This window comes from Danio rerio, chromosome 19 (assembly GCF_049306965.1).
Source record: "Danio rerio strain Tuebingen ecotype United States chromosome 19, GRCz12tu, whole genome shotgun sequence".
Lineage (NCBI taxonomy): Eukaryota > Metazoa > Chordata > Actinopteri > Cypriniformes > Danionidae > Danio > Danio rerio.
The window spans coordinates 32,291,399-32,305,000 of record NC_133194.1 but is presented as its reverse complement, the minus strand read 5'-3'; the positions used below and the strand labels follow the sequence as shown (position 1 = coordinate 32,305,000).

At 32.5% G+C, this 13,602-nt stretch overlaps 1 protein-coding gene across 1 annotated transcript; it reads left to right on the top strand.

Annotated features, from left to right (window-relative positions):
- Positions 1-2,965: 2,965 nt before the first annotated feature.
- On the top strand, positions 2,966-13,338 carry eif3i (eukaryotic translation initiation factor 3, subunit I). Its single transcript, NM_212990.1, is given in 11 exon segments — positions 2,966-3,123; positions 3,421-3,513; positions 3,623-3,710; positions 3,855-3,920; positions 5,545-5,694; positions 5,770-5,897; positions 7,294-7,404; positions 7,495-7,584; positions 10,674-10,747; positions 10,879-10,971; positions 13,085-13,338. Coding segments are annotated over 11 exon segments (978 nt in total). The 5' UTR covers positions 2,966-3,120; the 3' UTR covers positions 13,167-13,338.
- The last annotated feature ends 264 nt before the right edge of the window (positions 13,339-13,602 follow it).

The window sequence follows — 13,602 nt, the reverse complement described above, 5'->3', positions numbered from 1 at the left end:
AGCCAGGGCTCGAACCAGCAACCCATTTTTGAAAAATCATTTGTAAATCACATATTTATAAGCACATGTCAGAATGGGACTGCTGTTATTATTAAATGTATGTTTCGCTGGATGACGATGAAACATTGTTTCTGGTATTTTAACCCTTTAACTGTCACCAAGAAAATTTTTTGGATTTCTTAACTCTTTCTTAAAACACATAGAACACCTTTTTTCGAAGTATGCCATCAAATATTTCAGATCTTCATTTAACTTGTTTTCTTATTGTTTTTTTTTTTTTGTTTGGTTTGTTTATTGTTTTTTTCACAATAAAACCAAAATCAAGTGTAGAAGTGCAACAGGAGGATTATGTTTGTTAGATTTTTTTTGTTGTTGTTGTTGTTGTTGTTTTTGTAAACCAATGTTTTGTAGTGTAAACCATTTAAAAGTCATTCTTCAAAACAGTAAAAACATGGTCAACCGTTTGCTAGAGGTGCAGTCAATATGCTAAAGGGCATTTAAAATACTTTCACTGTATATCATTCTTTTAACAAGTTTAGTTTGTTGCGAGCACAAAAAGGTTGTCTCATCTTTGACCCATGTGCTTTGTTATATAATAAAGTGTTTAGTATAAATTCTTAAGTGACTGTTTTAATTAACAGCGGTGTTTAATGACATCTCTGTAACAAACATAAATCATTTAGTCGTTTCTTTTAATAAAAAAATAAATATTTACCAATCAATGGTTCAGTAATGGAATAGACCATGTCAACCAGCTTTTTAATGAGGAAGGTCTCACAAAATTGAAAAGTCCAGTAACTCTTAAAGAGTTTGCAATAACTACAGGTGCTATTCCCTCTGGATTACACATGCTTTTTTAAAAAAAACAATACAGTATCACCAGGACAAGAAACATACATGCAGTTTGTAGACCTTTAATATGTATAATCTGTTAAATCTCTAAATTGCTGTTATCTTTTTATTTTGCCCTCTTCACTCTCAATTTCTTTATGTATAATATATTTCCTCAGATCAGATAAGCTGTCGATCTTTCTTTATTTTTGTTTGATTTCTGTAGGGTTTTTTCTCTTGTTTTTTCTTCATTTTCTTTCTTTATTGGCACCATTGTAAATATTCCAGTGTTTAATATTGTAAATGATGTGTACCAAATATATCTTTCTGTTAAACAATCAATTGTAAAAAAAAAAAAAAACACAAATACAAACAAACAAATAAATAATTGTTTCATTCAAGAAACAAAACTGGGATGGCACTTCTCCCAGATTTTATTTATCACGAGGTATACGACAAAGGTGTCCATTGTCTCCTTATTTATTTTTATTAGATTCCCAATTTTCACTTCCTTTATATCTAATAGTGGTCTTAATGGTATTCGTATAGCTGACAAACAAATTCTCATCAGTCAATTGGATGGAAAAATTTTAATCCAATAATTGAAACAACAAAGAAAAAACTTAATATGTGGCTCCAACGTGATCTGTCCTTAAAGGGTAGAATTTTACTATCTAAAGCTGAAGGTTTATCAAGGTTAACATACGCTGCTCTCTGGTTAAATGTTGATTCAGCCACTCTTAAAAAAAATTGATACTATGCTCCTTAACTTTGTTTGGAAGAATAAAACTCATTTTATTAGGAAATCTGTACTCGGGAATACTGTAGAGAAAGGAGGCTTAAACTTTCTTGATTTCACAACGTTAAACAATACCTTTAAAATAAATTATATAAAGAACTGTCTCAATAACCCATTTTCTATATGGAATCTGATCCCTAATGTAATTTTTTCCAAATTAGGTGGATTAAGATTTTTATTAATCTGTAATTATAATATTATGAAAATCCCCATAAAATTGTCCCATTTTCATAGGCAAATGTTATTAACTTGGTCCCTCATATTTAAACACAATTTTACACCTTATTCATATATAATTTGGAATAATAAGAACATCTTGTATAAAAACAAATCTCTATTCTTCAATAACTGGTTTAAAAATGATATAACTTATGTGTCTCAACTTTTCAACGATAGGGGTTTACTTTGTTACTACTCTGAATTTTTATTTAAGCAGGGAATTCCCGTAAGCCCAAAAGACTTTGCTATTGTTGCTGATGCTATTCCACAAGGTGTTTTTATGCTTTTTAAAGGACTTTCATTTCCAATTACTTTTCATTCAGCGGATCTTTGGAAAACATTTATTGGTAAAAACTGCCTTTCTTTATCTAAATCAAAATGCAATAAGAAAATAAGAGCCCTGTTTCAGGAAGATTTTGTTACTGTGCCTTATGTAATGTCATATTGGAATGATGGTTTTGTGAATGATATTTCCTGGAAGAAAGTTTGGACATTACCCCACAATTTTTTTTATAACAAACAAAATAAGAGAAGTTACATTTAAACTGATTCATAGATGCTATCCAGACAAGTGTAATCTTAAAAGACTTAAATGATATTAACACCAACTGTTCATTTTGCTTAGTGAATCCTGAGACGTCTGTTCATTTATTTTGGACTTGCCCTCATTCAATGACATTTTGGTGTGATGTTCTTGATTTTATAAAAGTTTATGTGAAGGCAGATTTTGAATTTACACATAAGAATGTTATCTTTGGTTTCCATGATTGTGAAAAGGAAAATAATACCTATTTCATGAACCTTGTTTTTTTTTGTTCGCCAAATTTCATATTCACAAGAGCAAGTTTTGTAAGTGTAAACCTTTTTTCCCTAAATTTAAAATTGAAATGAAAATGTATTTTGAGTGTATTGAAGGATCAACCAACTTAAAAGCAATACGAACGAGGACTTTGATTAAGGACTTGGCACTTATCTTGGACTAAATGACTAAAAACCCCTGGATTGTTGCTGTTTGATTCATGCCATTTGTTGTTATTGTTTTTCAAGCATTAAATAAAATAAAAAAATAAAATAAAAAATAAAAAGAAACAAAACTGGAGGATCAGAAATCTGTGCGCAACACGGACCCATTTTCCTCCGTACAGGAAATGAAGTCCGTCTTTTCCGTTGGTAACCGGGCGCCGTTCAGCACGCGCACAGCGTACTGTTTTCTTTCTAAGGCAGATTGACGTGTAATTTCAGTCATATTCTGCCTGCAACAAACGGCGATAATGGTAAGCATAAGTCTGTTTCTTACTCCATCCATTATTTTAAACGCAGACACGCCGGGACAGTGTTAGTTGGGGAGTTCTTTATTAGCTAACGGATGCTAAGTTATAATCGGCCAAATATCAGGTCCGTCATGTGATCGTGAAATGACTCTAGAAAATGTAACATTACTGCAGCATTATCTGTTTTATGTCAATGTATGAAGAAGAAAAAGACCATATAATATCCTCAGTGGTTACTGTGACTTGCATCATCTGTTGTAATAAAATGGCATAAACACTCCTGCTTTCTGTTTCTCGCAGAAACCCATTCTTCTTCAGGGCCACGAGAGGTCCATCACTCAGATCAAATACAACAGAGAAGGAGATCTGTTGTTCTCGGTAGCCAAAGACCCAGTAAGTCATGAACTAAGTACATTGGATAAATCAGTCTTTTTTAAATATCAGTCTTGCTTTGTTTTTCCTTTTTGGGGATGATGTATTTATGTGTCTATTTTCATTTTAGATTGCGAACGTGTGGTACTCTGTCAATGGAGAAAGGCTTGGCACTTATAATGGACACACAGGTGCCGTCTGGTGTGTGGATGTTGACTGTATCCTTTGGAGCAATGCTAGCAGAATCGCATATACATCAGTATTTTTACACAAGACATTTGTCTATATGTTAGTGTCATCTACTTTATTTATACTTTAAGTCATTTGTTTTTGGAAAAAGGTTTTCTTAGCGTGTTTCAAAGGGGACACAAAGAACGTGTTGACTGGATCTGCTGATAACAGCTGCAGGCTCTGGGACTGTGAGACAGGTCAGTGGTTTGTTTCAATGTTAAATACACTTGCAAAATATCTGGCTGTACTGTGCTTTTATAACAAATATCCAGCTGAATGCGTAAATATCATGCATTTAAAAAATTAACTGAAGACTCACACCAAAATGTAATTTGGTGTAAAATTGTTTAAAGAATTAAGGATTTTCCGGGATCAAAATGCAGCCCCAAAATACTAATAGACCCTTTTCACATGACACATCACAGTCCGGTTTCACTCCACACTGTGTATTGTTTCTTCCGACTACACAGAACTCCCCATAGCAAACTCATGCAGTCACCTGTATATTTACTACAGATACTGTTAGATGATGACCACGGCTGTGCTTTGTGCATTCTAGGTGAGACATCTGACATTTAAATAAATGTACAGATCAACCAGATTTCCACTTGTACTAGGAAAATGGGACTTTAGACAGAGTCTGCTGATTTTTGTTGCTGTCTTTACTGCAGATGAAGTTTCCTAATTTCAGTTAAACATGTTTACACCTAATTCATTTAAATGGAGAAACTGAACAAAACATTAATGAATCAATACATATTAAGTGATGAAACTCATTGCATTTATAGACATACTTACCAGATAATATGAAAAGATTTAATAAAGAATTTTACTCATGCTGGAACATTTACATATAACATATGATATAAATTTATTAATAGCAGCATCAAAGTAAAAATAAATCCATTATAGTGAAAATAATAAACTTAAGTGAAAAAGTTGCAATCATATACTTTCCTTGAAAATGACATATTCTTGTTCTTAATAACTTAATCATTTTCAAACTCAGAAAGCAGTTCAGTATTGAAAGAGAAAGATTTGGACACATGCCCAATACTTTATTAAGTCAGAACGTGTGATGTTAATATTTTCATTTGTAAATTTTCCAGAAAAGTCTCCCATTTATTCAGGGGTAAACTGGAACTCAAAACACACTGCGTTGCTGAAAGGTGGAAGTAAAGTGACGTCATTGTGAAAAGGGTCTATTATTTGTTGTACTGTTATAATTAGAGTAATATTGCTTCATTTTAGCTCTTTAAAAAAAATAATTTTTTAATTACAATTCTTAAAATAATTCTCACATTGTATTATATTAATATAATGCATTTGAAATACTGCTTTTTTTATGTTAGTAATTTAAAAAAACAAAAAATGTCATGGCATGTTGACATTATTTACAAGCAGGCTATTTTAAATGCCTTCACTTATATCTTATTTTTTCAACTAAATAGCAAAATGCAAGTTTTGTCTTTTTTTTTTTTTTTTAATTTTAGTATTATTAAAATTATTAAACATTTTTAAAATATATTTTATTTTATATTTAGTTTCAAAGTTATAAATTTGCCCTGACGCCCCCTGTATTTTGATGTCAATAAAGATGATACTTCTATTTTATTCCTCAGACAGTCAAACCCTCTAAACATGACAATATAAGCTCTAAAAAAAACTATTTCTGTTCAGGTGCTAAACAATGTGTTGTGTAATCAAACATTATTTCTTTATTGTTCTTTAAACTGTCATTTAATACACTTTATTAAGCATTGTTTCTAAAAATGTCAAGTGACATTCTTGTTGAATGACGTTTGTGTGTTGTTTGCTCAGGAAAGCAGTTGGCTCTGCTGGAGACCAGTTCAGCCGTGAGGACGTGTGGCTTTGACTTCAGTGGGAACATCATAATGTTTTCCACGGACAAGCAGATGGGCTACCAGTGCTTTCTCAACTATTACGACCTGCGAGACCCCCAACAAATCGGTAAGCATTGTCACAGCTAGCCATTCAAACGACACTGATGATCAAACATGTTCAACATCTTGTTTTTCTCCACAGAGGACAACCAGCCGTATATCTCTGTGCCCTGCAGTGAATCCAAGATCACCAGTGCTGTGTGGGGTCCGCTGGGGGAGTTTGTCATCGCCGGTCATGAAAATGGAGAAATTAACCAGTTCAGCGCAAAGGTGTGTGCATTTATGTATTTATTTTAAATCTTACTCTTATTTTACACTTTTGTGTTATAAACTTGAAATTGGGTCATTTTGGTGTCTGCATCACAGTGAACAAACAATTCATCCCAAAACAATGAAAACTGTCACCATTTACTCGTTCTTTATTCTGTTGAACACAAAAGATGTTTTGATGAATGCTGCATTGACTTTCATAGTATTTTTTCTATGTAATCAACATTAAAAATAAATTATTTTGTGTCGAGCAGAAAAAAGATACTTATACATGTTTTGAACTTGAAAACTTGCATTTTATTTTGGTGAACCATCCATTTTAAATTTACAAAGGGGTTGAAAATATATTATAAAAAATAGCATCTTATAATATGGATGAAATACTATTTGTCATTTTGTGTAACAGATGTAGTTATGTAACAAAGAAACCCTTGTTATAAATCCTTATAAACCATATTACTATTATAATAGATTAATAGATTACAAATGCATCATTTTATGTTTTAAATGACTTGACATTCGGAGGATATGGGCAAAGTATAATGTATAAAAATGAAAATGAATTGGTAATCTTGTCCTGCACTGTGATCTTTTAATATGCCATCAACTTTAAAAATATATATGTTTGACTATATATATATATATATATATATATATATATATATATATATATATATATATATATATATATATATTATTTTTTTTGTTATGCTGATTAATGTTTTAGTGTCTTCTGTAAACTGTAACGTTTTTAGCTCTTATTATAAAAGTACACATTCTATATAACAAAATAGTTGTTATACTTGAAAACATTGTGTTGTCTTCTATTTTATTGCTAGTTCACATCTTGTTTAACATAAACAAAGAAAAAAGAAAAGTGAGAATTCAGAGATCTTGCGAAGGTTATAAAGCTATCTTTTCTAAACTTTTCTATTTATCTGTCACTATCAGCCTGTTAATTAATGAACTCCTAGTGGAAACACACAACTCTGAAAGAGTGGAGATCTTTAAAAGTATTTATTATTATCTAAGCCTTTATCATTTGTTTCTGATTGCCATGAAAATATTAAATGAATTATGAGTCATAGTTTCCACAAATATTACCACATGATGATTTTTAAAAGATCCTGTTACATTAAAGACTTAACTAATGGCTACTGAAAATGTATCTTTGACGACATGTATAAAATACTTATTTTACTGTTATATTATTTTACAGTATTACTGCTTCACCCCATTCATTACCAAAACAATAAATATCCAGCCACACTTTTTTCACTACTTAATGAAAGAAATAGTAATACTGTATGCCTGTCAGCTTGTGAAGAAAAATTGTCTAAGTCTGAATGTGTGTGGTTATATATTTATTTATTTATTTATTTATTTTTCACCTCAGTCAGGCGAAGTTCTGAAAAAGGCGAAGGAACACACCAAACAGATCAATGACATCCAGTCGTCGGTGGATCTCACAATGATCATCAGCGCCTCTAAAGACTGCACGGCCAAGGTTTGTGTCGAAAGCTTCATGATAAACCACCATGAGCAGTGCTGATGCTTGGTTAGATTGACTCCCATAATGTTTTTTTCTTTAATTCAGATGTTTGACTCCTCAACACTCGAACACGTCAAAACCTTCAAGACAGAGAGACCTGTGAACTCTGCTGCTATTTCACCCATCATGGACCATGTGAGTCTCAAAATAGCATTACTTTTTCCTTCAGCTTGTGTTATTTACGTAAATGGTGGCAATGGTTACAATGGTGGCAAAATGTTGTAGGGATGGAAATTATCATGATGTCTTGATAAAACAGTATCATGCTCGATATAATGTTTATGCTTCAAAGAGGAACTAAATGGTGCTGCTTGTTTTTGTTTATTTTTTTCTTCATTTTTTTAAAGGGAGTTTTGGTTTGTTTACAGGTGTAGATGTCTCAAATCGGTCACATCATCACCTGCAAAGAGAAGTGTTTATTTTTAGTGAACAATCCAAAAATGTTTTATGTAATTTAAAGGCAGATGAAAGTGCTCGTGATGTCAGTGATAGTGACAAACAGAAGAAGCATTGCCATTAGTACAATCCAGTTAAGAGTTATTAGGCTATTCTTCACATTAACCATGCATATATACTTTACACCATTACCTGCATTATATTATTGTGGCAGGATTGGAGGTTATAAAATATAATTACTGCAAGTATGGAAAGCCGCTTTGACTTTTTTTCATTCTCAGGATTTAACTTCTTGATTTGAATAATTCAATATTTGATTTAAAAAATGCAGATTGTTAAAATCAATAATTGAATTTCAATTTGTAATAACAATCATTTGCAGAAATACAGTTCTTCATATCAAATATTCATATTCTGTTAACAGGGTATCTGTGGGGTCTCAAAGTATTGAAAGTTGATAAATCAATTATGAGAAAATTAAGGCCCTTTAAAAGGTATTAAAAAGTCTTAATCACATAAATTTTGTTTAAGCGGTGTCCAAAGTGTTTGGCTCCAACAAGCATAAACATATCTAATTTCCTTGCTTGATTTACGCAATTAGTAAGCTCCTCCTTGCAGGTGATGTCACAAAATTTGTGACAAACACGGGAGAGTGATGTGATGCTCTCCACATGTAGTGAACCCATAGACTGAAACAGACGGCAAAATGGGAAAATGTAAGTTTGTGTACTCCTGGTTGGAGAAAGACGAGTTTAAACAGTGGCTGGTGCCTGTCGCTGAAAACACAGTGTAATTTATTCTTTCTAACTTTGTTTTTTTTCAAGTTTATCTGAGTTCTGTTGCACGGTTGTGCGCCGTTAATTTATTTTACTCCAACTGTTTATTAACAACTGTTTATTAAGTTAAAGGTTTGATACTGATTAGAACTTGAAGTGGCTTTGAGGTCTTAAAATATTCTGAAAAGGTCTTTAAAAGGTATTGAAATTTCATTACCTTTAGGATTCCTGCATATACCCTGATAATGGTCTTAAAAGGTTTTTAAAAAGTCTTAAATTTGACTTGATCAAACCTGGAGAAACCCTGTTTAAGCAATAACAGTCAAGACTTCTGTTTACAGTAAATGCAGTTTTTGATATGAACAGTTTGAATCCTGATATCAACAATTTTGTTTTTGATTTTACAAATCGAATAGATCATATGAGAAGTTGCATTTCCACTAGTAGCTGTTTATTCTTGATATCAACTATTACAATTTTGCTAGTTAATGTTCATTCTTTATCATGATTGTATATTAATTAGAAAGAAATCTGATTCTTGATATCTGTTATTGTACTTTCGCTAGGTAGATGTCACCATGGGCTGTTCAGATTTATTGGTTGAAGTCACAAATTGATTATTCACTATTAAAAATTCCTATTTTATGTCAAGTTGATCTAATACAAGCTGTGTACATATTTGTCTTTATAAACATTGTATGTAAGATTTGTAAAGTACTCATCTGGTTACATGGTTTTGTTTTGACAATAAGAGATAACTATGTTATATAACTCCTACAACTATGTGGACGGCTATTCATTTGACATATCACCGTCAATTTTACATTGTCCTGTATTTATTTATTTATTTTTATTTATTTATTTAATTTTTTTTTTTTGAGGAGTATGCTGTTGTATTTTGCACTGTTGTTGTATTTGCTGAATTTTTTTCTGTCTGGAGCCAGAACCTAAGATTTTCACTGATTATAGCACACGTGCTGCTGATGATGTGACAATAAAAGTGATTTGATTTGATAAGTACACAGGAGTAAAGCTGCTGTCACACTTCTGCTCTCCTCATCGACTTCCATTCATACGCACACGAATGCGTCAGACTAGAAACGGCAAGTCATGTGGGAAGTTTCCCAGTTCGCTGCGTTGAAAAGTTCAAGCTGTGTGAACTCTGACCTGCAAAATCGCATCACATGATTGCGTGAGACCAATCGAAAATCAAAACATGACCACTCTGTACAGGAATTTAAAAACAAGGACCAATCGCTCACTTTTTTAATGTCTAATTATCTTGTTTAATCCCACCATTTTTCGCAGCTTTGTACGACAGAATTTTGCACACTCAAACTCTAGTGTGACTGCAGCATAAGGCTGCACAATATATCGTTTCAACATCAACAAGCAATGTGTGCATCTGCAGTGGTCACACCGCAATATCTGCAATGTCAAGTTGGGATTAGAGTAACCAGGGACTGCAGTTCAATACACTTGATTTGTGCAGTCATTGTGAATTTGAACCATACTCTAATAGTGTGAACTTTTTTGTTACTTGGATGTGTTTTTAAGGCCTGCGACTAAGATTTAAAGCAAATTTAAACAATTTGGGCGGTAGAAATGATCATGTTAACCGCTTTAACAAAGATTAATAGTTTCTAATATGAAGACTATACAGTGTTATTTTAGATTTGATCATTGAATTTCTGTTCCTCAATATTGTTTGATTCCACTGAATTTCATTAAGCACTTTTTTATTTTTGTTCTATTGTTATCATCTGCGCTTTAATTTGTTTAATTTTTAATATTTTTTGGATATTGTATACAAATACAGTCTACTACAAAATCATCTCAATCAATGTAAAATGATGAATTCTTTCCAAAGATACTGAGTCATATTGAAATACAAATATCACAATGACAGTTTTTTTTCCAATATTGTGCAGCCACACACTGGAGCAAAAACAGTTTTAACATCGTGCTAATTAATGATATCCACTGAATTAAAAATATGATTGTGATCATTTTTGTTTATCACTAATCTTTAATCTGTAATGTTTATTATAGGTGGTGATGGGAGGAGGTCAGGAGGCCATGGAAGTCACAACCACTTCTACTAGGATTGGCAAATTCGAGGCCAGGTTCGTGTGTAATTGTAATTTCTTTCACGGACATTTTTAATTGGTAATAATAACTGCTAATGACAATCAAAATACTGTCGAAGCGCGGTAATATGAAAACATCCTTATCCAGTGTTTCCATGCTCTTCTAGGTTTTTCCATGCCGCTTATGAAGAGGAGTTTGGTCGTGTGAAGGGACATTTCGGCCCTATTAACTGCGTGGCCTTTCACCCTGACGGGAAGAGGTTTGTACTCGAGCTTTTAATATCTTTCTGCTTCTGTAGATTTTTATTTTTTTTTTTCAACATTTTTTTTTTCTCAAAGATTAATTTTAAATAAAAATAGCCAAAATATATTTTTAGGTCAGAATTATTAGCCCTCCCTTTAATTTTTTTTCTTTTTAAAATATCGATCAAATGTTTAACAGAGCAAGGAAATTTTCAAGTATGTTTGATTATAGTTTTTCTTCTGGAGAAAGTCTTATTTGTTTTATTTTGGCTAGAATAAAAGCAGTTATTAGTTTTTTTACAACCATTTTAAGGACAAAATTATTAGCCCCTTTAAGCTATTTTTTTTCTGGTAGTCTACAGAACAAACCATCCTTGTACAATAACTTGCCTAATATATTGCCTAACTTGCCCAACCTTCCCAGTTAACCTAATTAGCCTAGTTAAGCCTTTGAATGTCACTTTAAGCTGTAAAGAAGGCCGCATTTACACTGCACTGTTCAAGTGATTCATTTCCTATTATTATTATTATTATTATTATTATTATTTTCTCCCATGTGACACAGATCGGAAATGGTCCATGTACGTGTAAGCAGGAACAAATAACATGGATTCCGATTTACTCAAATCAGATTCAGTTCTTGTGCCATGGACATTACATTAAGATGCCTAAAGGTTTAAAAAAGCCTATATATCAAAAGAAGATGGACAAATGAGAACCTTTCTGTCATAAACTATAGTAAAACAGCGTGTCAAAAGCTGCCAACAGATTACATACAAGAATAGAGAAAAGAGCACTCTTTATATATCAGCTGTTAATCAGTGCCCGCTCCTAATTTTTTTTTTTCTCCCTGGTCATTGCGCCTTTGCTTTGTGCTCTGTCAATGCAAACGATCGGATACAAGTCACTTTTCAAAGTTGATGTAAGCAGGTCATCCAAAAATCAGATGCAGTCACAAAATCAGAATTGACCATCAAGATCTAAAGTGTTAATGCAGCCGAAGTGTCTTAAAAAAATATCCAGTCAAATATTATTAAAATAAATAAATCAGTTATTAGAAATTAGTTATTAAAACTATTGTTTAACAAGTTTGTTTAGGGGGGCTAATAATTCTGACTTTTTATATATATAAATTGCAAAAATTATGCAATCTGCACTCCGAAATAAAAGTACAAAGACTGCCACCTGGTGGTTCAAAGAGAAAATTTATTGATATGAACTTTAAATTTAAATGCGTACAATTGCTTTAGTACTTGTGTATGATAATAGACATGCACAATATGCAACTTTTTTTAAAGGAATAATACTTTTATGCAGTCATGAACATGTTTTGACAGATAATATGACGGTGATTTGATGCTTCACAAAAGTTGCAGACGCCTTTACCAATATCAAAATGCTTTTGTGATGCAAAATTAATTTAAACATTCAGTTAATCTTTACCTCGGCTACTATTATACTACTATGGCTACTGTAATTGACGCATGAGTGTAAAGTAGGCAGCTCACAATAAAGGTGGAAAGTTATTGCGTGTGATATTTCATATACTACGATATTTATATATTTTGCTCACATGAATAATTAAATATTAATCAGATGATGTCATTACGCTGCTGTGCCGTCAGCCAATGGTTGCATTGCTGATCATCATTTTGAGGATCAATAAATCTGCCCTTCACAACACACACAGCGATCTCAGATCAGTTCATCGAAACATTTTAATCTGATTCGCGAACTTGTTTGAAGAACCAAATTAGCCAGAGATCAGTTATCAAGATTAAAAGATCCAGGATCTGTCAAAGATCATTTAAGCGAGGTACACAGAACAGACCCCTGCTCCTCACCATTTCTGTTTGTTGTTAAAACTGACAGTTGGAGCGTGGTTAAATATGTTAGCCATGCCCATCACTTCACACTGATGTAATTCTGATCATTTAACTAAAAACAAACAAGAAGTGCATTTTCAGATTAAAATGAAAGATTACAAGGGCAAACAAACATGTACAGATATTTTGTTCACCACTGAACTTTTAATCTCATTTGTACTTTGTCATAGTTGTGTACAGGTTTTTTTGTGCTAAATTATTCTGTTTTCAAATTCAATATTTGACTGTTTTCCTTGTCCCACAGTTACAGCAGCGGTGGAGAGGATGGTTACGTCAGAATTCATTACTTTGATCCCCATTATTTTGATTTTGAGCTTGAAGCGTAATATCCAGAGACCTCCAGCGCTTTCAACACACCGGTAACCCCCTAACTCAGCTGCACGAGACCCAACATGGAGATGGTGGTTTATACACTCACTACCATACAGATATTTCTTTTAGAGCAATGTGTATTTAATGAACTTCACATTCTCAATAAACTGTTTGAGATACAATCTGGCCTTTGTTGTTCCTCATTTTTTACACTTACATTGAAACACTGAAATGGACATATTTGGTTTGGCTGGGTTTAAAAATAATCCTGGTTTATCACCCGTACAAAGTTGATACTTTAGTTCTGCATTAAAGGTGCAGTAGATGATTGTCAGGGCCAGACAGAATCTGCGGACGTTTTTTGCTATTTCTGCTGAGAATTTTGGTCAAAATCTGCGGATTTCTGCGGAATTATTGTAACTAAAACCGTAATATCTGAAATAAAAAGTA